The 23687-nt window shown below is 43.8% G+C and overlaps 2 protein-coding genes across 5 annotated transcripts; one reads left to right on the top strand and one right to left on the bottom strand.

Moving 5' to 3' along the window:
* The first annotated feature begins 409 nt into the window (after positions 1 to 409).
* Positions 410 to 13641, top strand: LOC144931643 (uncharacterized). Of its 2 annotated transcripts, XM_078855753.1 has the most exons (12): positions 410 to 539; positions 1122 to 1199; positions 1754 to 2060; positions 2321 to 2744; positions 2914 to 3603; positions 4046 to 4194; positions 4528 to 4744; positions 5426 to 5585; positions 9671 to 9762; positions 9848 to 10895; positions 11024 to 11138; positions 12393 to 13641. In XM_078855753.1, exons 3-12 carry the CDS (start codon positions 1809 to 1811, stop codon positions 12480 to 12482), a joined length of 3237 nt encoding a protein of 1078 aa, XP_078711879.1. In that variant the 5' UTR covers positions 410 to 539; positions 1122 to 1199; positions 1754 to 1808; the 3' UTR covers positions 12483 to 13641. The 2 variants fall into 2 exon arrangements, with proteins under 2 accessions (XP_078711879.1, XP_078711889.1); XM_078855763.1 differs by lacking the exon at positions 1122 to 1199.
* On the bottom strand, positions 3513 to 21997 carry LOC144931654 (nucleolar transcription factor 1-B-like). 3 transcript variants are annotated; one of them, XR_013636584.1, is made up of 17 exons: positions 21908 to 21997; positions 21019 to 21075; positions 20066 to 20244; positions 19905 to 19979; positions 19394 to 19443; positions 19102 to 19210; positions 18094 to 18222; positions 17827 to 17976; positions 17440 to 17565; positions 16777 to 16887; positions 16086 to 16144; positions 15615 to 15792; positions 14691 to 14738; positions 14395 to 14445; positions 13777 to 13859; positions 12447 to 12518; positions 3513 to 3562 (listed from the first exon to the last, which is right to left on the bottom strand). XR_013636584.1 is itself a non-coding variant. In XM_078855780.1 (16 exons), exons 1-15 carry the CDS (start codon positions 21951 to 21953, stop codon positions 13821 to 13823), a joined length of 1407 nt encoding a protein of 468 aa, XP_078711906.1. In that variant the 5' UTR covers positions 21954 to 21997; the 3' UTR covers positions 12386 to 12518; positions 13777 to 13820. The 3 variants fall into 3 exon arrangements, 2 of the variants coding, with proteins under 2 accessions (XP_078711906.1, XP_078711914.1); XM_078855780.1 differs by lacking the exon at positions 3513 to 3562 and having other exon boundaries at positions 12386 to 12518; XM_078855788.1 differs by lacking the exons at positions 3513 to 3562; positions 12447 to 12518 and having other exon boundaries at positions 13616 to 13859; positions 19394 to 19440.
* Between the last annotated feature and the right edge of the window lie 1690 nt (positions 21998 to 23687).

Below are 23687 nucleotides of genomic sequence, written 5' to 3'. Positions count from 1 at the left end.
TTTATTTTTATTATTTTTAAAGTCACGTATTTTTATTATTTTTAAAGTCACGTAGAAGGGAAGTAATAAAATAATAAGAATAAAACATAATATTATGTTTTATTTTTATTATTTTATTACTTCCCTTCTACGTGACTTTACCGAAAGAACCAAGAAGAAGTTATTTATTATTTTATTTCTATTATTTAAATTTTTTACCTACGTGACTTTACCAAAAAAACCTAAGAGTATGAATCCTTGCAGTCACGAAAGCTTCAAATCTATAATTGATTGGGAGAGGTGTTGCGGGCGGGGTGGGGGGGCGTTGTGGGTGGGGTGGGGGGGCGTTGTGGGCGGGGTGGGTGGGGCGGGCCGGCGGAAGTGGGTGGAGAGGGGCAGGGGGCGTGGCGGAGTTCAGGATTAGTCAGACCCGGAAGCGGCGAGTCTGACCCGGAAGTTGGTAGGGGGGGGGGATGAAGATGTCGCTCTCCACAAGCCACGCCGAGCGCTCGACACCGGAGCCATGAACGTGGCGTTAGCGGCGTCGCGGCGGCGGCGAGGTGAGCGGCGTTGTCGGCGGTTCCCCGAGCCTCCGCCGGGAATTGGGGAGGGTTTTGGCGCTGGGCCACGACGCAGGCTGCCCGCGGACTAGAGCCGAGGCGGGCTCAGGTCGTGCGCCTCCTCCCCACCAACCCACTCACCAACCCACTCGGTGGTGGTCGTGGCACCCGGGACGTTAAGATTTTCGATTATCGCAGTAAACGTAAGCGCGCCGATTATTCATCTACTGTCACAGATGATGATTTGGCAGTCACCGGTCAGGCCTGCCCGGTGGGGAGTGTCGTCACGCTTCCGGGGAAGTGCCTCGAGTTTTAGTGAAGTTGACGCCGGTGAAGTTGATGAGTTGGGGTCGAGGAAGCAGTGGGGGGGGGGGGCTTGGGGCAGCCCGGGTCGTGTAGAACAGTGCAAATATGCATTTACATTTCGGAAACTGAAGGGAAATCTTCCTCATGTTGTATGCGACCCGGCCCCCTGGTGTTTAAGACGTGTCTCCAAGATGTCGTCTAATGCCCCACGTTTAGAAAACCCTTTCGACTTTTCTGACGCCCTTTTTCTTGTCTGGTTTTTATTTTTTGTGTTAGGGGATACGTTGGGTCTACTCGTTCTATTGAACCAGCTCGACCACTTTGTCCATTAAGGAAACAACCCGAGCCTTTCAGGTTCGTGATCACCCAGTGTTTATATGCCTCTCTTCGGACCCCCACGATGCGATTTCACAGTCTCAACGCCACTTCCCAACGCTTCACTTCATGTGGCTTTGAGCCCACGGTTGTCGCAGCATTTTGTTGATTTCCATCTTGATTCGACTTTTGAGATGGTAACAAACCCGATTCCATCAGTGATCCTTGCCGAACGAGTGTATATTTGCCGTTTTAAAACGATTTTGGCCGGTTGAAAATTTGCATTACGCGACGTCCTGTTTGTATCTGTAAATAAATAAATAAATATTGCACGTTTACGTATTTGAGACATTTGGTCCCTGACCCGAGATAGCTCATCACAGATTAACATCTACGTGAACTAGACGTCCCCTAATTGTTGGTGTCTTATTCCCAACAACGAGCTTGCCCGTTTCATGTGTTTAAAATAAATAAGAATTTCATTCGTGGAGGAGAGGGCTGCAACCTTTGCTTGTGTAAGCCAGCTACTGTATAATGAAACGTATAACGAGCGACATTTAAGTGAGGGCCATGATGTGCGTGTGCGCCTGCAGCGAGGGGTACCAAACGGCCTGGCCGGCTCCCAGCACAGCGACGCGGGTTCAAAACATGCTAACGCTTCTGCGAGGACTGGCCAGATCCGAGGCACAAATGAACGCCTTCCCACAACCCGTGAGAGCCCCGCGCTTTGCATCCTTCTACCAGCCTCGCGGCCTGCACATGCGCGGCCTGGCTGGCCACTTGATCGCACCGTTGCCCCCCAGGGCGCTGTTGTCAGGCCGGCAGCATGCCGCGGGCATTGGTTGCCGCCTCTTGGGCCTGCCAAACGGGTTCCTGCACCAAGATTCCTTCCATGCGCAGGTAGGAATATGGTGTCATCCACACCTTCATTGTCAGCCAGATACTATAAATATTGCATGTGCATAAATTATATAGTTTATAGTTGTGTGCGAAGTAAAAATAACTACTTGCAAATGCATTCATGCGGTTAAATGCGTAACGATATTTAGATGGGGCCAGTCATATCCTACATACCTGCATTGGAGTTTTCATACCGTTGTGATCAATTTTACATTGAATGGATTGAATAGTAAAATACAACCCCTTGTGTTTTGTGCCAGTTCTGTGTGCCAGTCACTGGTCGATTCAACCGACCTCATCAGTCGCAGGCAGTGGCAGCCAGGAAGGCATGGCAGGTGGGACGGGAGAAGGTGAGCTATGACACGTTCTTTACCATGAAGAGACTGCTGGAGCGCTCCTGCAGCCCAGAGGAGGTGTTACGCTGGTTGGCACAGAATCCTGGAAAGGTCGCTCCAAGCCATTACCCAGTGGCGCTGCAGAGGCTCGGCCACATCCTCCAACACCAGCAACAGCGAAGTGGAATAAGTGATGGCAGCAACAGCAATTGCCAGACTGTGGAATCGGCCTACAAGCAACTGCAAGACAGCCCAGACTTCAAAGCACTATGTGAAGCCGTTGCAAAGAACTGTTGTCAGTTTGACAACTTCAGCGTAGTCAACTGTCTCTATGCACTGGCAACTCTGGGTAAGTAATGGCTTTTGTAAAAAAAATATTCAGTTGTGAATGACAGTGATGCTTTGATCAGATATGGCGTAAAATAAGAGGCTAAACCACTTGCAACCATACCATTTGTTTTTGTATTAAAACTGTTCACAACACTGATGCCACATTGCTTTTCTTGTGCCAAAAACAGGGATGCAGGGCAATGCAGATGTTGTGCGCACTTTGGAGCAAGAGGCCCATTCCCGATTGGCCCACTTCAACCAAAAGGATGTTTCCATGCTGTTCAGTAGTGTAATGAAGCTGCATCCTACGAGTCCACACAACCACCCCCTGGTAGAGCCCTGCCTTAACAGTTTGGAGCGCAACATCGAGCGGGAGCGCCATCCTCAAACGCTTTTCTTGTTGCTGTCATATTACCGCATGCTCACAACAGCCAGTGAGCCAGAAGCAGGAGAGTCGATGCTGGCAAATACCCCGGAGGCATTAGAAAATGCTACCTCAAAGGTATCCGAAATGTCGGAGGCAACGATGGGTGGGATCTGTGCACAAATTGGTGCCGCTTCCATGGCGGCAACAGGTCCTTGCACTTCGGTAGAAAAAGGAGCTGGTTTTGCAGTGGAAGATGGGATGGGTTCTGCGAAAATGAATGGAGGTCAAGACGAGCAAGCAGACAAACGCGTGAACCTGGAAAGGAAGGTGCTGCGCTTGGTGAAGCACACCTTGAGTCATGTAGGCAACGTGCGCGAGCATGAGCTAGTGCTGCTCGACGAAATGCTGTCCACCTGTGTGGCCCAGGCCTCCAACAAATCCCTCGAGCTCATCTTTAGCTCGCAGCTCTTCTACGAGAACAGACAGGAAAAGTTCATCAACAAGCTCGCAGGTGACCAAGGCAATGTGATTAATATGCACGTGTTTTGTTAACTAAATAGAGCGTTAATTATCGTGATTTGCACACGTTAATATGAGAAATGTATCTTATCTAGTTCCCAAATTCCAGGGTTCACACTTGTTCCTTGGGATTTACGTATGGACAAATCAACAGCTGCGCTGTGAACACTAATTAATATGTAAATAATGAATTGGCATTGACAGAAGTCTGGACCAGATGGGGTAGTCCAATAATTGAACCTCCCGTTTGTTTGCATAATCCTATGTAAAACATCAACTTTTAGTTTGTGTATCTACTGCACGAACAATACTTTCCACAGTTGCTCTTTAATGCAAGACCTCTAATGTAAAACATGCCAATACAAGAATGGCATAAAATAAATTTTGTATTTGTATGAAGTCACATTACTCGATTGGTGCAATGTGTTTTATAGAGGAGCTACCCAAGAAGGTGGACTCGATGTCACCTCACACAATGGCCATCATTGCCAAGTACCTGGCCCGGCATCGCCTGAGGGAGCCCAAGCTCCTTGACACCATCGCTCACTTCCTCATCAACAAGGCCGAGATGCTTGACACCAAGGTCACACTCCCACTTGCACATATCAGAAGTAGTTTTTGGGATTGGTAGTCTTAAAGCTGTATGAAGGTAGTCCTGGTTCTGTCTAATATATTCTTCACAAGGCGAGTTGTAAAATGCAGCTTCCATAAGACAATGGTCATGATAACAGGACGGCCACATCTCTTCAGGTATCTTAGGGTATATGGAAGTTTAAAAATCTAAGCCCACTGGTAGAACACATTTCAGTTACAAACGAAAGAATGATTATGGGTACTATTGGACTAACCACTTGAAAGCATGAGCACAAACTTAAGTCTCAGTTTGCTGCAAAAGGAAATGTATCCCTGTGTGCAGGTGCTGCAGAAACTCGTGTTCCCATTCAGCCGGATGAACTACAAGCCCCCGAGTGAGCGAAAGCTCATGGAAAGGCTAGAGGCCGTTCTAGCGCAAAAAGCACTGCACTCGCCACTCGCGACGGTCAACATCATCATGTCTATGGTGCAACTCAACCACTTCCCGGCTGCCAGCCTCGGCAAAGTCTTCTCACCACCCTTCTTGCGCATCATCATGAGTAGGTGCTGCTGCCTTTGCCTGGGACAACCAACTTCCTTTCTTGGAAATATGTAACATAGCTCGACTTTTAAAAATGTCTTGGAATAATGATTGTGCTAAATTTGTGGTTGTTGCTTGTGAATGTTTAAGACCAAAGTATAATTTTTAGTTTGGTTAAAGTTCAATCTTGATTTGAAGCTTTCGTGACTGCAGGAATCAATAGTCTTTGGTTCTTTCGGTAAAGTCACGCAGGTAGAAAAAAACAGTCAAATGGTCAAAGTTATTTCAATGCTAAACTTTGCAACCATATTTTTATTTGAATATCCTTAATCACTTGACAAATGCTCACAAACGCTATTGTGGCTTTTGTATTTGTTGCTGCGATGCTCAACTCTATTGGTTAAAAACCTCAGTTATATTTTTATCAAACCATAGCAGTTTACATGCTCTATATCCTGAATGAGCATGTTGGTTTCTGAAAAGCTGCATGGATCCAGTGCTGTGACTGGTCTCATGATTGCTGATCAACTTATTAGTAGTACAGTTTCTCTGAGGGTTCAGTGATGTGGTCACGTCTTGGCACTTTTGCAAGCTCTACTCTAGTTACACTACACCATGGAGTGGGTGTAAAAGCCTGGACTGCATTGTCAGCATGTTGTAACAATACTTTTCCCCTTTACTCATAAAACCCCAATTCCAGACAGCCCTTATGGGGTGATAGTGCGGCGATACCTCTCTCTGCTGGATGCAGCCATCACTCTGGAGTGTCCCAGCTACAGTGGGCCCCGGCTGCCTGACCAGTACAAGGTCACAATGTTTGACCATGCTCTGACAGCAGATGAAGTAAACAGGAAGTACAGGTCAGTGTGGAGAATGCGTGCCACATTCACGAACACTGCACAAGTATCGATTTAAAGCTTTCGTGACTGCAGGGATTCATCTTCTTGGTTCTTTCGGTAAAGTCACGTAGAAGGGAAGTAATAAAATAATACAAATAAAACATAATAAAATAATTCTCACGACGTTTCGGCTACAACGCAAGCAGCCGTCTTCAGGTGAAGAATGAGACACTACCAAGCTAGGAGCTTATATATAATCCGGGTTGGAGGTGGAAGAGCGCCTTAACAAAAAGAATGTGCATATGAAGAGGAATTTAGCATATTCATGGGAAATGCGTAGGAGGTGGGCGGGGGGGTTTCAAAGTCATATTATGCCCATGCATTATGCAGGATCAGCAGCACCAAGGGAGGGTGCAGGGAGTAGCATTAGCAAAGGAAAGGAATGTTAATAGTATGTAGCTGCAGTTACTAAACAACCACGTAGAAAACTAAAGTATAAACTACATAAAAAACTAAAGTATAAACTGCATAGCACCATCAGTATACTTACTATACTCTGCAATAAGCTGAGTTACTCACAGCAAGTAATACATTACAATTCTACGTCGTAAAAATTATATAATATGCTTCCATCTAAACTTTATTCTCTTACATCACACGAGCATACACCGTACTATATACTGCCATAGATAAACCCAACATTAAATTATATACTGTATTGCTATAAACCACCTTATACATTTTAATATAACACTACGTATTATTATACCCACCCTAATGTGTATCACACTGCTATATGTTTACTATACAATTACGATACTATATATTACTTTGTACATTGTATTAAGCATATAAATGTTATACTATTTGTTATTATACACTGTACCATTGACCGTCGTGTCAATGGGTGAGTCGTGGGGGGAAACTTGCAGCGGAGCAAAGAATCCATTCCCTGCGGAGAATACAATGCCAGTGAGTGGAACGCGGTCTGAAAGTCACCGTAAACGTGAACACAATCAGTTAAGATCCGAAATGGTTTATTACGTCCTTCCAATGATTGCTAAGCCAGACTCCATCTTCTCAGTTAAAATTGTCTCTGTGTTTGTATATGTGGATCGCCTCATGAACGAATCTCTCATGGTAGCCAGATGGCTTGCAGAGAACCTCTGTCTTGGAGAAGTCAATGTCATGTGAGCGCACTGAGTTGTAACAGTGATCTGCCACGGCTGAGGTGTTTGTCCTACCGTGTTTCAGGTCTGCCTTATATTCACGGATGCGGTCCGAGACATGTCGTTTGGTTTCCCCAATGTAACTGCTACCACAGAGGCAACTTAGTTTGTAGACGCCAGGGTACTGTATGTCTGGAACCACATCTTTTACAGACGGTACCAGATCACAGATTTTATGTACTGTGTTAAATCGGACCTGGATCTTGTGTTTAATCAGGATTTTGGAGATCTTTTTTGTGACCCCAGCAATGTAGGGTAAGGTGATGGTCTTGAAATGCTCCTCAACAGGATCCTTCTTGATGGTTGGAGTGATGGCTTTGCGGATTGTGTAGTCGGAGTAACCATTAGCCTTAAGAGCTTGGCGTACGTGTTTGAGTTCACTGGAAATGTGTTCCTGGTCGGAGATGCATTGGGCTCTATGATATAGTCTTGATGAGGGAATTCTTCTGGGATGGATGGTGGTGGGAATCCGGTTTTAGGTAAGCATCCGTATGGGTGGTTTTCCTGTAGACAGAGTGGCTCATTGAACCATCAGGTCTCCTTTTAATTAGGACATCCAAAAAGGGTAGCTTGCCATCTTTTTCGACTTCCATGGTGAATCTGATGGCTGGGTGTATGGAATTGATGTGGTCGAGAAATTGGTCTAGAGCAGGCCGGCCATGTGGCCAGATGACAAAAGTGTCGTCTACGTACCTCTTCCATAAGGTCGGGCGTAGAGTGGCAGTCTGGATGGCGTCCGTCTCAAATTTCTCCATGAAGATGTTGGCTACAACCGGAGATAGGGGGGGGCCCATTGGGGTGCCCTCAGTTTGCTTGTAGAAAGTTCCATTCCAGGTGAAGTATGTATTGGTTAAGCAGTGTCTCACCAGGGGGGGTACCCCAGCATTCAGTCCTTGATGAACCAAGTCTTCAATGATTGCGATGGTGTCAGGTACAGGAACCTTGGTGAATAAGGAAACCACATCAAAACTGACAAGCAGGTCGTCTGGGGACAGGGCAATCCCCTTGATTGTCGATACCAGGTCAGTAGAGTTTAGTACAGCAGAGGTGTTTTTTCCAGTGAAAGGCCGTAGGATTTCAGACAAAAAACGAGCCAATTTATAGGTGGGGGAGTTGATAGTAGAGACAATGGGACGAAGAGGTGTATCTTCTTTATGTATCTTTGGCAAGCCGTATAATCTTGGTGGCATGGCTGCAGAAGGTTTCAACGAGAACTGTTTGGTCTGATCAATTAATGCGGTTGAATCAGAAATGATTTTGTTGGTTTTAGTGACGAGGCTGTTGGTGGGGTCTCTTTTTATTTGTGTATAGCTGCCATCGTTGAGTAGTTCTTGAATTTTGTTGTTGTATTCTATTTTGTCCATGATGACAGTGGCATTGCCTTTGTCGGCTGAGAGGATGACAATGTCATCCCTCTGGGTCACAAAAAAGATCTCCAAAATCCTGATTAAACACAAGATCCAGGTCCGATTCAACACAGTACATACAATCCGTGATCTGGTACCGTCTGTAAAATGTGGTTCCAGACATACAGTACCCTGGCGTCTACAAACTAAGTTGCCTCTGTGGTAGCAGTTACATTGGGGAAACCAAACGACATGTCTCGGACCGCATCCGTGAACATAAGGCAGACCTGAAACACGGTAGGACAAACACCTCAGCCGTGGCAGATCACTGTTACAACTCAGTGGGCTCACATGACATTGACTTCTCCAAGACAGAGGTTCTCTGCAAGCCATCTGGCTATCATGAGAGATTCGTTCATGAGGCGATCCACATATACAAACACAGAGACAATTTTAACTGAGAAGATGGAGTCTGACTTAGCAATCATTGGAAGGACGTAATAAACCATTTCGGATCTTAACTGATTGTGTTCACGTTTACGGTGACTTTCAGACCGCGTTCCACTCACTGGCATTGTATTCTCCACAGGGAATGGATTCTTTGCTCCGCTGCAAGTTTCCCCCCACGACTCACCCATTGACCCGACGGTCAATGGTACAGTGTATAATAACAAATAGTATAACATTTATATGCTTAATACAATGTACAAAGTAATATATAGTATCGTAATTGTATAGTAAACATATAGCAGTGTGATACACATTACGGTGGGTAGAATAATACATAGTGTTATATTAAAATGTATAAGGTGGTTTATAGCAATACAGTATATAATTTAATGTTGGGTTTATCTATGGCAGTATACAGTACGGTGTATGCTCGTGTGATGTAAGAGAATAAAGTTTAGATGGAAGCATATTATATAATTTTTACGACATAGAATTGTAATGTATTACTTGCTGTGAGTAACTCAGCTTATTGTAGAGTATAGTAAGTATACTGATGGTGCTATGCAGTTTATACTTTAGTTTTTTATGTAGTTTATACTTTAGTTTTCTACGTGGTTGTTTAGTAACTGCAGCTACATACTATTAACATTCCTTTCCTTTGTTAATGCTACTCCCTGCACCCTCCCTTGGTGCTGCTGATCCTGCATAATGCATAGGCATAATGACTTTGAAACCCCCCCGCCCACCTCCTACGCATTTCCCATGAATATGCTAAATTCCTCTTCATATGCACATTCTTTTTGTTAAGGCGCTCTTCCACCTCCAACCCAGCTTATATATAAGCTCCTAGCTTGGTAGCGTCTCATTCTTCACCTGAAGACGGCTGCTTGCGTTGTAGCCGAAACGTCGTGAGAATTATTTTATTATGTTTTATTTTTATTATTGTATTACTTCCCTTCTACGTGACTTTACCGAAAGAACCAAGAAGACTGCACAAGTATAAACGCAATGTGTGGGGCATTGATTTGTTATTTATTAACCGCATTGTGTACATTTCATGCTGTGATGTTTAAAATTGCAGCTACAAGGGATTTGTGGCGGAAGCCCTGCGACAGCTTGTGGGAGCACAGTGCTTCAAGCAGGATGAGGTCCTCCCTCCAGGATACTACACTGGTGAATTATACAAAGCTTACTTTTTAATTATAATTTTAGATTTTACACACTTAAAATGCTCACTTGTTTTTTTGTCTCTTTGCAGACTTCTTGCTTTTTATGGACGATCAGAAGAGACTACTGCCAACCGATGTAAACAGTAATCTAAAAATGCATGGCTTAATTCATCCCCTTCTACCGAACACAAGATCAGACGTCAAGCATCAAACACAGATGGATGCACTGACAGCCGACCTACATGCATTTTCTCCCTTTCAGTGCGAAAAAATAACAAAGAGAAACTTCAAGTCGGAGCTACACAATCCCAAATTGCAGTCGCCTCACAACTCTGCCTATTGTCAATCAACACACACTTTCTTAGGCCAGGGTGGGCATCATGCACACAACCATCCAGTAAACACCTGCAACAGTGCAGCAGCCAGCATAGCTGCAGTCAGGACTTTAGCACCCAACTTTTCTGCTGCGAGCAGTCTCCAACTTCAGCATTCACGTTCCAGCACTGGTGGTCGAGTTCCCATAACAGACAGTCCTCAGGCTTATCTGTCACCTGCCACACAGGGCAGGGGCTCTTACCCCTATAGCCAACAGCACCTCCAGATCAATGATCAGTCTCAAGTGGGCTCCGTGGCATCCATCATGGGAGGCTCGGAAAGTTCACATAGAGATCCTCATGAGATTGGACAGGGTGTGTTGAGTGATCACTCAGGAGGCAGGGTTCCAGTGGCCTCGGTCGCTGCACAAAGTAGCCACCCATGCGGGATGATGCAGCAGATGGCAGCAGTGACGTCCGACTTTCATCAGGACCATCGCATGCCCCAGGGACATATAGCCACACTATGCTCATCAACAGATGGCCAAGGGAACGTCATCTCGTCAGCTTACTTCCACTTCTATCAAGAAGGGATGCTGCAGCAAAGTGCAATCCAGGCAGATGAGTCTGATGTGTACAGCCCCCAGGAATCAATCCGTCGGTTCTACGAGTCACCGTTTTATACGGAGCGATTTCTAACAGACACAGAGCCCGACACCAATCTCAGAGCTGGTGGACACCTGCAGCAGCATCTCGGAAACCCAGCACGGGTGGACAATGACTCGCCAAGTTCAGCAGTGGAAAATGCAGAAAAGATACATAGGTGAGTAGCCCTGACCATCTAATCGAGGCAGGGGTGAGAAAGCCTTTTATCAAGTTAACTTGCTAATCGTCATGTACATTAACTGGCTTTCCTGTTTAGCGTAATTTACCGTCTGATGTTTTTTCCAGGATAGTGATGTCTGTTAACGACAAGTGGCACTACTGTCACAGCTCTGATGTTTTGGTTGGCTCACGCGCCATGCGAGACCGGCATCTACGCTTGCTGGGTTACCACATTGTGCAGGTACAGTCCATGACTTCGGGATTGCTTTTCTCACATGCACACACATGCTTAGACTTCGCTTTAGCAAGGGTGTTTTAATGTTTGTAAATAGGACTTTATTTCAGACATCGATTTGCCGATAATACAATGGATTGGCCATTTGTGGGCTGGACAATGTAAAACCCTTGGTACAGTAGAACCTCTGGTCACGACCATAATTCGTTCCATAACTTTGGTCGCAACCCGATTTGGTCGTGACTCGAACCTAATTTCCCCATTGGATTGCATGTAAATACGATTAATCCGTTTCAGACTCCTATGAACTGTATATAAATATTGTTTTTTAAAGATTTTTAAGCACAAAAATAGTTAATTATGCCATATAATTCATAGTGTAGTCAACTAAATGTAAAAACATTGAATAACACTGAGAAAACCTTGAACAACAGAAAAGTAACATTGCCGCGTCAAGGTTTAGAATCGTTCAACAAGATGATTGTTTCGTCTGCTACATCAGTCGGTCGATTCTGAGAGAGAGAATATTCGTATGAGCAATTAATGTTTCTATTGAAAGTAAGTTAACAGTAATATTTGGGTACAGTATTGTTTTTGGAAGCATTCACCGTAATATCATATGAACGTTTACTTCACCGTATGAATGATGCGAGAAGAGATTAACGGGTTCTTATGTTAGCGATTTACGTACTCAGCGCTTTCGGTCTCTAAATTACGGCTTGAATGAGGGGGGAGGGGTATGACCACTCACAAAATTAATATCTTACTAGGAATTTTATATAACAAAAGTTATATACATAACTGTTACGCTTTGTGTTGTTTGTAAACAAACAGGAAATTTGGCGCTTACAAAAAAAATGTCGCGTGAGGGGAAATCGGCCGCGGCCGTGTTTGATCGCCACCCGAGTTTGTGTTCGTGACCAGATTCAAAAATTGTGAATTTTTTGGTCGGAACCCGATTTGGTCGTCGGTCAGAAGCGTTCGTGACCAGAGGTTCTACTGTATTGAGAAAATGCTTACAAGTACACTTTAATGCTTCGTACATTGTGAAATAGTTGATTGTTTTGCACGTATAATATAGTTTAAATATACCATGTTCCCAAAGAAATACCTACTGGACATCTAGGACGAGCTTGAAAGCTCATTGGATTCCTCCAGTGTAAATACATTCTGATATCTGTTTATGCTTAACGTGGATTTATAATGGAGCATTTTCACAATAACCTCTACTGTGTTCACTTCACCGCTGGGGCTGAACAGCTGCCATACCATGACCTGGAGAAGCTGAATGGGATCGAGGAAGTGAAGAAGTACCTACAACGCAAGCTCAACGAGTTGGAGGGACTGTAGCGTGGTTGGTGGTGGGGTTGGGATCTGGGTGCCTGGCTGGAAGGGGGGGAAGATATTGCATAAAGTGTTAAACTGGGTTGGGGGGTGAAGAGTAGAGTATATCCCAATTGGGAGTATTGCATGAACAAAAAGTATCAAATGATTCACTGTTGAATTAACTTATTTTATTACCATTTTGAATGAAAAAATATTTCTGTGTAAATGTTACATTTGGTAAAATTGGCACAGTGTCTTGTTTTATTCACAAAGACAATCTTTCCATCTGCTCATGCAGAACCTGGCCAATGCTTTCTTGCAGCCTCAAAGTGTGAAGCACTGCAAATACCTTGTTCGAAGAACATTCAGTTTAGAAGCCTTTTTCTTTTTGCATGAAGGAATTTATAATTTAATCAGTAAGTTGCCTTATCACCAGCATATGCATACTAATTGTTGTGAACAAATATTTGCATTTGTTCCATGGGTCATTACAAAATTAACAAGAATACAAGTTCAATTTGGGATTTGTTTTAACACTAAAAATGTACATTTTACATCTGCTGAGGCCCTAATATAGTCTGCTACTTTACAGTTATACTGTAGAAAATGACATGAATTGCTTGAGGCCTGTGGCCACCACGCATACTAATATACTGAAGATGTTAATACCATTTTATTGAATAAATTTTACAGCAGCATCAACAAAATGCAAAACAATGGTATTAATGCACATGACAAAAATAGCCAACTTAGAGATTTAACCAAAACCATGCCACTGAACTGACATAAGAAAAACTTATGAGCTGCTATTGTTGCATTCATGCAATCAGTGGTCATTTTGTAAAGGGTGGAATGCAAGTTCGTTTTAACTCTAATTGAGTTTGACTGAAGGTATCATCCATTATATATGCTGCTGTACCTATACGGTCAGTAGCATTTACAAGTTAACATGGGTAGGGTACAATATTTTTCAGAACGTGTTATGGTATTTACAATACGGTATGTTGTATGTGCAGTTGGCATGTGTGATTCCCGTGAGATGTGTAAGCTTTTGCACTGCTGCAGGTAAGAAAACTATTTGGTATACTGTTTTAACAGCAGTTGAGGGGGCTTAGATGGTTAAATTGGGTATTTAACAGGGGACTTGACTGTTCTGGGTGTTAATTTAAATAAAAATATAAAAGTTCAAGGCTGTTTTTTCACATCTCATGGTACAAAGTGTCAAACTGAATATGGAAAAATGGCTACTGATACTGCAGCAAGCAAAGAGGTCTTATTCTTCAAGTTCACATTCTGCAAAGCGGACCAAGATGCTTACGCTCCATGTGAGAGAATGCATCAGATATTACTGCGACCAACAAATCAGTCTGTGTCATGCTCCTCATCCACTTCATTTTCAGTCTGGAAAAAACAAAACTGCACTAAATACAGGCGTCTTGCTTAACGAGGAAGATATGTTTTGCAAAAAATGCTCAATCGTTTTCCCATCGATTCCCATGTTGCAATCGAAACGTCGTATGCTAGTATTGAATTTATTATTTTCTCTTGATACGTGACTTTACCGAAAGAACCAAAGAGTCATTCCTGCAGTCACAAAAGCTCCAAATTAAGTATGATACTCATTTAAAGTTGAGTCGACCTAACAGGCGAACCGTTACACCACCCCTCCACGAGGCCCCCCTTCTCCCACAAGACCAAAGACACACTCAGCACAGCTGGTAAATAAATAGCTGCGGGCCACTGCGCCTCCTGCCACCATGGGATGGGATGCATATTTATCAATCGGTCTCTGCTCGCTCAGCTAACTTTGAACTCGTTTTGCAAAATGGGTCTAAATTCGAATTGCTTGTTATAGCGAATTCTCATAGAATGCTGGATAAGAGATGGCTGTAAAGGAAAGAACAGAATCAAATCAGTACAGCTGCCGCCTTCTTACCTCGATTGTGCACTTTTTCTTGCTGGAGTGCACAAATTTTCTTTTTCTTCTCTGAAAGACAATCATATACCACTTAATATTTAATAACCACATCACACGTTGCCAATACTGTCTTTAAACATATATTGCCCTTCTGAGCACTTCCAAAGCATGTCATGTTTGAAAAACGTCACGGTATTAAAGATTGTGTTAAAGCGTCTTAGAAAATTGTACATTTCGACAGCAGTTAGCAATGTACAGATTCATTAAATAACGTGTTACACTCCGTCAATGTTGCAGAGGTAACACTCGCTCACCATCTCCCACATGGTTTCAAGTGCAACGCGTTCTCTGTGGGGCAATATCTGAAAACAAAAACCACAAAACAATTCCTGAAATCAACTTTTAAACAAAACTTTTATAAGACAACAATTTATTGGGAAATGCAAGGTTAAGGAAATCAGTGTCTTAAGAATTGTATTTTTCGATTTAAAGCTTTCGTGACTGCAGGGATTAATCTTCTTGGTTCTTTCGGTAAAGTCACGTAGAAGGAAAGTAATAAAATAATAAAAATAAAACATAATAAAATAATTCTCACGACGTTTCGGCCACAACGCAAGCAGCCGTCCTCAGGTGGAGAACAGGTCCGTCAAGTAGACAGTCTGAATGACACGCTCCAGGCTTGGAGCGACTATGCTGGGATGGAGTAGTGAAGAGCGTCTTGACAAAATAATTTGCATATCAAGAGGAATTTAGCATATTTATGGGAAATGCAGATATGCGATTAGCACTACTTGTGAAATGCGTAGGAGGTTTGGCATTTCACAAGTAGTGCTAATCGCATATCTGCATTTCCCATAAATATGCTAAATTCCTCTTGATATGCAAATTATTTTGTCAAGACACTCTTCGCTCCTCCCTCCCAGCATAAATAGTCACTCCAAGCCTGGAGCGTGCCATTCAGACTGTCTACTTGACGGACCTGTTCTCCACCTGAGGACGGCTGCTTGCGTTGTGGCCGAAACGTCGTGAGAATTATTTTATTATGTTTTATTTTTATTATTTTATTACTTCCCTTCTATGTGACTTTACCGAAAGAACCAAGAAGATTAATTGTATTTTTTTTTAAATAGTGTTTTATTCAAATACCTTTGCACAGGTTAACTACAACTGCATACGACTTCCAAGGATATGGACAAATCAATCACTTTAAAAAGAAAAACACTGGGTGTAATTCTGACCTGCAGGGCAAGACGTTCTATGGCTTGTTGGTCGACTTTGGCAGCATGTGAAGCTTTGATGTAATCTGCTTTTTGCTTTTCGTCGCTCCACAGGTTCCTCAATACATGAATTTTTTTATTTCCCAAAGAGTCCGGCACAATGTCTGCTGACATCTTGGTATACACGGAGAAGCTTGAGCTGTTTTAAAAGCAGAGAATTTGCAATGTAAGATGTAAATTGTATAACAGTCAGCTTTGTATAAGAGCATGCACTTTATTGGTGAATGAGTTTTTAATCACTCATCCATTATCAGGTAAGTAGCAAATTTAGACATTTCTGAAATGAAAAGGCAGTTTCTTTTCTGCATAATTTCCATATCTGAGAATGAACCTGGCTTTATTATTAAATTCACAGCCAAATATACTTTGTTTAAATCTGTGAACCACAATACAAATCATGAACTTGGGCAAACATGCGACTTTTGTACTTACGGTGCACGTTTTCTTCGCATTGAGAGCTCTCGAAGCGAGGTATTATTTTTCAGCTCATTCTGTCAAAATAACACTTAATATTTAAATTCAGCAGGAAAACAGTTATGTACATGCTATCATTGTTTTGCGGTCAAGTCCACGTTATTTACAAATGTTGCTTTAACAATTTACAAAGCCAATTCAAGCTTTGACACCAAGTGCATGAAATTACGTGACGAGTTTACAACTGAACGCAATGTTGGGGGGGGGGGGGTAATCTCCACACTTATTTATCTAGGAAAGCCACGGAAAGTCGTAGGACTTATTTTCACGACGATGCTGCATTTGATGAGTGTTTATACAAGCGAGAGGAAACCGGAGCACCTGGAAAAAACCCACACGCGTAAGGGGGACAAAACACTATCCCCAGCTAAACAGATGGCGATTCGTCCATTTGCTGTACTGCCCTCTCCTGGCGAGCCACGGTTATGATACCTCGACAACCACGGGAAATGGTTTTTCACATGTGCAGTTCATCAACCCTTACCTCCAGAACTGGATTCAGTTGAGTGCCCACCACCGATAATTTGACCTTGCGAATGTAGTTTTGGAGGTGGGGCTACAATATTCACAACTGGATTACAAAACAAGGCAAGTGTATAATTTTATAGATTTACTTGGGCTGAACAATGGGTTATTTTGCACAGGTTACCTCATAAATCCGTTTCTTCGCCTTTGCTTGTGCTTTGTAAACACGTTTACTCTCGTCTGAAAGTGTCTGCCACTTTTCCTCCGCAATGCTCCAAGCTTTGGTCTGGTTTGCCTGTGAGCAATACAAATCCCACAAGAGATCACCAACTTACCCTACGTATAACTGCGATACAATTTGTATTTACATAGCATAAATGCAACTACATATCAAAAAGCGTAACACAAACAGTCGGACATGGGCAATCCTGGAGAAAGGACAGTATACTTTTAGAGAAAGAGGAAAATCCGAATCCCGACGTAAATGGAGCCAGTTGGCAGCATGATAAAACTGAAGGGAGTTCTTGACGATGGGGGTAAGCAGAGGCTAAAGAGCAACCTCCCACTGAGTGAAGGTTGACTGGAGGCTTCAGGCCTTGGTTGCTAGAACAGAGTACATGGAGGGGGGTAGAGCAAGATGAGCGAACAGACGTAGGCATGAGCAAATCCTTGGAGGATCTTGATGGCAGTGATTTTTAAGTTGATCTGGAGCCAATGAGTATTGGGTCGATATGGAACATGTCATGCGCACCTTCGAGTACTTTGGCTTGGATCAAGTTAAACTGTCACTTTAACAATATCCCTCCCAGCTTCAACACTAGAAAGGGTAGTTTTTTCAGCAGCTCACCCGATTCTTGCGCATTAGCAGAGGCAGCTTTTTCTGGATGTACAGCTCCTTTGCAGAAGGGGGTACCTCTGGCACTGCTTCCCAAAAATGCTTTTCATCAATCTTGTAATCAGGGCAGTATTTTCTCTAAAAGCCAAAAGATGTGACAACTTAGAAAAAACACATTCCATAACTTCAGAGGCAAGTAATGTTTTATAAGCATATATACTGATAGGGAATAAACAGCTAGTCAAATTCTTTCAACAAATAATATGCTCAAGCTCAACTCCTTTAAGTGTGTTCAGCTCCTCACAGCATTGGTGTAAAAATGTAAGACCATCTTCTACATTGATAAGTCATGGTGGTACCTGTATGCAACCAAGTAACCAAGATGCAGCATGGACTCACCTTAACTTCCAATGGCATCTCTTTCCAGGTTTTTAAAATCATGCGTACTATATCCCGTTTCGGGAGATCTGAATTGAGACCGTTATCCTGAATGGCTTGGAACATTTCGTTTATAAACGTGAAATGGACATCACTTTTTTTGCCTGAAGCCTGCAAAGAGGAAAACAAAGTATTATTGGGTTATATTATTGCTGGAGTAATCCCAATTATATCGGAGGTGGTACGGGCAAAATTGCAGGAAATATGTTGCAAAGTCTAAATACAGACCTTGACTTTGTTCTCCACACACGTGCTTTGCTGAATCTTCAAAGCTTTATTTACCCAGCGCAATTTTTGATCATCTGGCAATTTTGTCCACTTCTTTGAAAGGGTCTTTTTTAACACACGTTCAGACATCTGTAAATGCAAAGTGGTAAACGTCACCTTAAAAATCTATTGTTATTTAAAAAAAGGCATATAAAGAATCCATAAAATGTTCGTGATAGACTGCATAGTTAAATTGGATAATATAGATCAAATTATTGAAGTCTACATTACTTTAAAACATGCTTAACTTAAAAACGCATTTAAATGCAATTTAAAAACAGACATTTAGCATAGTTAGCACACTTGCCCACCAACTAGTATCCAGCGTGATCGATCCACCATTGGATGAAGGGCCTCCGATCCATCACCATCCCCCTCATTGTGTATCATTACCAAAATTCACAATATGCTACGAAGCAGATCGATAACATTGGGTAAAGGATTTCCCAAATATAGGAAACAGTACTGCTCAGAAACATCATAAATCGGAAAAGTGAAATAAATGAGAAAACAGTAATACAGTAGACCAGGAGAGGGTAGCGAGGGGGGCCAAGGGGTGGCAAGAGGGACACGTCACAAGGCCCAGAACCTTCTAGTAGGATCTACACGGGGGCGTGGTCTAGGGTGGAGCCAGGCCACGCTCGGGGGCATAAAAGGGAATTCCCGAGCGCCGATCCGGGCTGTCTTCTGGAATCAACCGGCCATGCTAGTCTCCTCGATCTCCGGTCGTCACATTCGGCATCGTGGGTCAGGCAGTACGGTACTGACCTGACCCGGTTATGTAGTTGCCCGTTGTGGTTAAGCCGTTAGTGGAAGTTGTTACCACCTATGTCGTTTTCCCGTACGTTCATATAGTTACCCTGTCGGGGTATTGTAATAAATGTGTTGCCTCCAAGTTCTAGTGTGCGTCTCTGTGGATGCCACTAAAAATGTAAACTTGTACAACAGCATCACCAGGCCAAAACTCACAGATGGCTTCTCCACCAGAAGAGTAATCTTGGATTTCTCACACCACAGATTAAATGCAGTCGTGGGTGGTGATTGAGCCCCTCCAATGTCACCAATCAAATCCAAGATCCTGGTGTTCAAGTGATATTTTTAAAAAAAGCATTTGTTACCTAGGTTAATGTTTGAAATACCACGTGAAATCAACATTGGATAGACATTGAAGCTACCAATTAATTTCAATGCTATGTTTACACATAACTCATGAGATAAACAAGCGAGCAAATTGTCATTTATTTTAAAGCAACATACTTACTCAGTATTTTCTTTTAGAGCCTTTGCACGCCTTTTACGAGTTTTACACTGCTGAGAAACCAGACACAATTAAGTGCATTTCAACATTGTAAGTTTTTTGGAATTATAAATGTTTATTACCTCCCAGGAAATTTCTATTAAAATAATTTTGCATTCAACTTTGTATGCTACTCGTGTACACACATTTTTATAAAACAAAATGGTAATTGTAGAGTATTACACCCATCTAGGATATCTGCAGTCAAAACACAATGTTGCATCAGCTCATGGCAAAAATCGCCTGGAGCAAATCGAAAAACAATGGAACCAGAAAAAAATGCCAAACATCCCCCCACCAACTGAAAGCGCGTGGCCGAAAGTATGTATGACCTTATTTTGCACCGTGCATAGCCAACTACGCTCATCGGAGGTGCGGGTGAAGGTTCCTGGAGCATCCCCAGCAGTGCAGTCAGAACTGCACATAGAGGGGTGGGTGAGTGGATGGGTGAAGCTTGAAACAAAGTGTCACTGACCTTAATCTCTCCATCGCACTTCACCAGACGTTCAGTGTCCCTGACGATCTCATGGAAGGTACGATGCAAACAAATCTGTGAAAACAATTCTCCAAAAGTTGCAAGGATATTTTCTTTTAAATATACCATCAAAGATGAGCATATATAAAGGTGTAACTTACCTTTCCAGATATTTCTCCCCATTTTTCTTTACACTGTACAGCATTGTACGGGCCAAACTTGACAATTTCCCAGTCCAATCTGGACAGAGACGTCTGATACCGGAGTTTTTCCACATCAGCGGGTAAGCAGGCTGCCATCCGATCTAGTAAGAGATCTGTATCCTGCTGCGACCATCCATCTGTAAAAGTGCAATGATAAATGTCAATCCAGCCAACTACATTCATAACAGCCATCACTGTTCAGAATCTCCAGTTTTTGACTAACTTAAACAGCCTTCTGGGCTGCTGTTCAATGTAGAAATTATCTCTCACCGTACATTGCCAACCGTGGAAATCGGAGGTGGGGGAAGGACAATAATCTGAACACAAAAAGCAGTTCTAAAAATAATTTTAGTTAATGCAGCAGTGTATTTCCTTTGGTTATGACGGTCAGTGTATCTAATAAGATGGTTAATATTTTCCCCATTTATAATTATGCTTTAGTTTCACCAATACCATTTTAGTAAAACTTTTTTTTGGAAAACAAAATGTAACTGTGGTTAAAGTATCTCTTTGTTTGGATCACTTTTATGTGTATTTTAGTATATTCATGACTTAATGTTACTGTAGCGGTTCCAAATTGGTGATTATCCTTTTAAAATTCGTAAATATATATTAATTCGGCCAATGACAGAATACCTCAAGCTGCAATATTGGGATTGAAAACTGTTGAGCAGCATGGACGTTGCATGTGCATTCTATACTGTCCATTTGAATTATGCCCAGTGATACCACAATACACGGGCGATTAATGATGGAGTGCCTGGCATCCCAAGGAGCACAGATTGGAGGGATGAAATTGCTCGTGCACGTGTGCTAAATGGATTGTTACAACCCAGCACCGCTCGGCCGAAAGGACTTCTTCATCCAGCAATAGATTGGATCTTTCCCGCGGTTGAGGGCAAAAAGCTTACCATTTGGCGTCTCTTTTTTGGACATGACAATCACCGACTGGATTTCTTGATCCATCTCTAGTAACACAACATATCAAAGATGAGTAAAAACACACAAGGGCCTTAGACGCGAGGCAAGAAAAGCAGTCTTTGAGTAATGCAGTCCCAAACTGCAAACCCATTCACCTTAAAATCCTAATTCCTAAACCTTACCCAAGAACTGTAACATCTCGGCCGGGAAAAAAAAATGTCTCATAGAACCAGACCTCATGTGGGGCTCCATAGGATTAGGATGCAAAAGACTTTTCACCCGGAGTTATTACTCGGCTACAGAGTTATCGACGAATGTCTGCGTTGTGTTTAGTCGCAAGTGTTCATGCAACTGCACTACTTTTGCCTCCGCTGTATCACCAATAAATCGCTAAAAATGATGTAAATGATCAAAACGCCGTGCGCATTTATCAATTACACGGCCCCTCCGGGCATCGATAATAGAAGCATTTTGCGAGGGAAAGACAACAATGGTACTCCGGATTGCCTCCTCTCCGCCCTAAGAATGTATATCCACCAATGGTTCCAGGTTTGTAAACAGAACACGGAAGGCAGCCTCGGTCTCCATATCAGCAAAGAAATAACGTTCTAATTTTTTGTTTACAATTGTTAAGAACACTCGCTTAGATGCCACCACTTTACTCGCCCCGGGGCCGTCCGTTCCCAGTGCAGCAGGGATTAGAGCACGTGGCCCCGCAGGGCATCTATCCGAGCAAGCCCACCTGGTCACCCGCTAGGCCGCAACAACAAATCGTCCCAGTTACTCTACACAGTTAACCCGGCTGCTGTAGAACAATGATCGTTTATAAGGACACGGTACAGAGTGGCAACATCATAAATATTCACGTGAATCTCATACCGTCCGAATCAATATCCGCTTCACCGTGCTGCGAAGTTGATGCCATAAACGCTGCCGCTCGCCACGCAAAAGTGAACTCGCCACTCGGCAGCGAGGCGGGGCTTTGAGCACGTGACGAGGTCCCCCATCCCCCAACTTACAACCCCAATCCCCCAACCCCACTCCCCCAACCCCTCCCATCCACCCCCAATCCCCCCCATCCCCACCCCCCATCTACCCCCCATCCCCCAACCCCTCCATCCCCCAACCCCCCAACCCCATCCACACCCAATCCCCCCAACCCCCCCCATCCCCCCCCATCCCCCCCCATCCACCCCCCCATCCACCCCCCCATCCACCCACAATCCCCCAACCCCCCCCCATCCACCCCAATCTCTCCCATCCACCCACAATCCACCCCCAATCCACCCCCAATCCCCCCCCATCCACCCCCAATCTCCCCCCATCCACCCCTAATCCCCCCCCCCATCCACATCCACCCCCAATCTCCCCCCATCCACCCCCAATCCCCCCCCATCCACATCCACCCACAATCCACCCCCAATCCACCCCCAATCCCCCCCCCCCCCCATCCACCCCCAATCTCCCCCCATCCACCCCCAATCCCCCCCCCCCCCATCCACATCCACCCCCAATCCCCCCCCATCCACATCCACCCCCAATCTCCCCCCATCCACCCCCAATCCCCCACCCCCCATCCACCCCCACTCCCCCACCCCCCCCCATCCATCCCAAACCCCCCCCATCCCCCCTCTCTAAGTAAATGGCGGCTTGCCATCCTTTTCCACCTCCATGTGGCGATGGCTCTTCCCGAGCTCTCTCCGAGCTTACATTTACAAGCACATTTATGACATTGACATGCTAATCTCTCTTACATTGGCATGCTAATCTCTCACAATACAATGGCCGCCCCCACAGCTTCGTTTGTCAAGATTTACCCGATCTTACATTCACATGCAAATGTCATCTCTAGCCCCGCTCCCTGACCCTTGGGCTACACTCATCTCAAATCCTCCCTGCCTCAGCAGCTCTCCCGCTATATTTTTCACTTGATGATGATTGCTTGTGTTGCAATCGAAACGTCGGGATATGGTTATTATTTTTATTAATTGTATTATTTTTCTATCTACGTGGCTTTACCGAAAGACCCAAAGAATACAATTATCTTTGCTAATTACGGTGCGTGTCTTAATTGGTTAACCCCTTTGGTAACACATAGTGAATCGGATAAGACCACTTCACAGGTGAAGTTACGCTTTATTTATTAAAGTACCTCTCAGCACCGCATTCGTATGCACGTGGTTGTGATCAATTCCGCACCTGCGTTTCACTTTTGGTGCCGATTGTTGTTTATTCGACATTACACATGTACAGAAAAAATGTATACAGTTCTTCAACAAAATCCACACTATCGCACTTGATTGCAATGGCTGCTCGCACAAAATACCCGATGATTGCACTTAACGTTATTTTAATAAGCATCTGCCATGTTCAATCCACTGCAGGATGACGGCCTCCCCACATCGTCGTCATCCCTGATGGTCTTATAAACGTCAGAATGCATCTCACCTCTGCACATGAGCTGATCGCATCGCTCCATCCCAATGGTGCTCGTCTTCTCAAGCACGTTCCGGCCTCTTTGGCTGCCATTCCCAAACCGGTCTTTTCCATCGGCCATCACCCCCCCCCCCCTCCGAGAGATGCGTCCTTCCACAAAGCCACTTTACTTCCCTAAACATTCAATGTTACACATCCCGCTTGTGTTTATTCTCTGATCCAT

The sequence above is a fragment of the Lampetra fluviatilis genome, chromosome 1, assembly GCF_964198595.1.
Source record: "Lampetra fluviatilis chromosome 1, kcLamFluv1.1, whole genome shotgun sequence".
Taxonomy (NCBI): domain Eukaryota; kingdom Metazoa; phylum Chordata; class Hyperoartia; order Petromyzontiformes; family Petromyzontidae; genus Lampetra; species Lampetra fluviatilis.
This window is presented reverse-complemented; position numbering and strand designations above follow the sequence as displayed.

Coding starts and splice junctions, on each gene's coding strand:
- LOC144931643 (XM_078855763.1), top strand. CDS start 1,809: ATGCTAACGCTTCTGCGAGGACTGGCCAGATCCGAGGCACAAATGAAC. Junction 4,745..5,425: donor CTTCTTGCGCATCATCATGA/GTAGGTGCTGCT, acceptor CCCCAATTCCAG/ACAGCCCTTATGGGGTGATA. Junction 11,139..12,392: donor TGGGTTACCACATTGTGCAG/GTACAGTCCATG, acceptor GGGGCTGAACAG/CTGCCATACCATGACCTGGA.
- LOC144931654 (XM_078855780.1), bottom strand. CDS start 21,953: ATGGCATCAACTTCGCAGCACGGTGAAGCGGATATTGATTCGGACG. Junction 21,076..21,907: donor AGCGGATATTGATTCGGACG/GTATGAGATTCA, acceptor TTGTGTTACTAG/AGATGGATCAAGAAATCCAG. Junction 20,245..21,018: donor CAAAAAAGAGACGCCAAATG/GTAAGCTTTTTG, acceptor GCACTTTTACAG/ATGGATGGTCGCAGCAGGAT.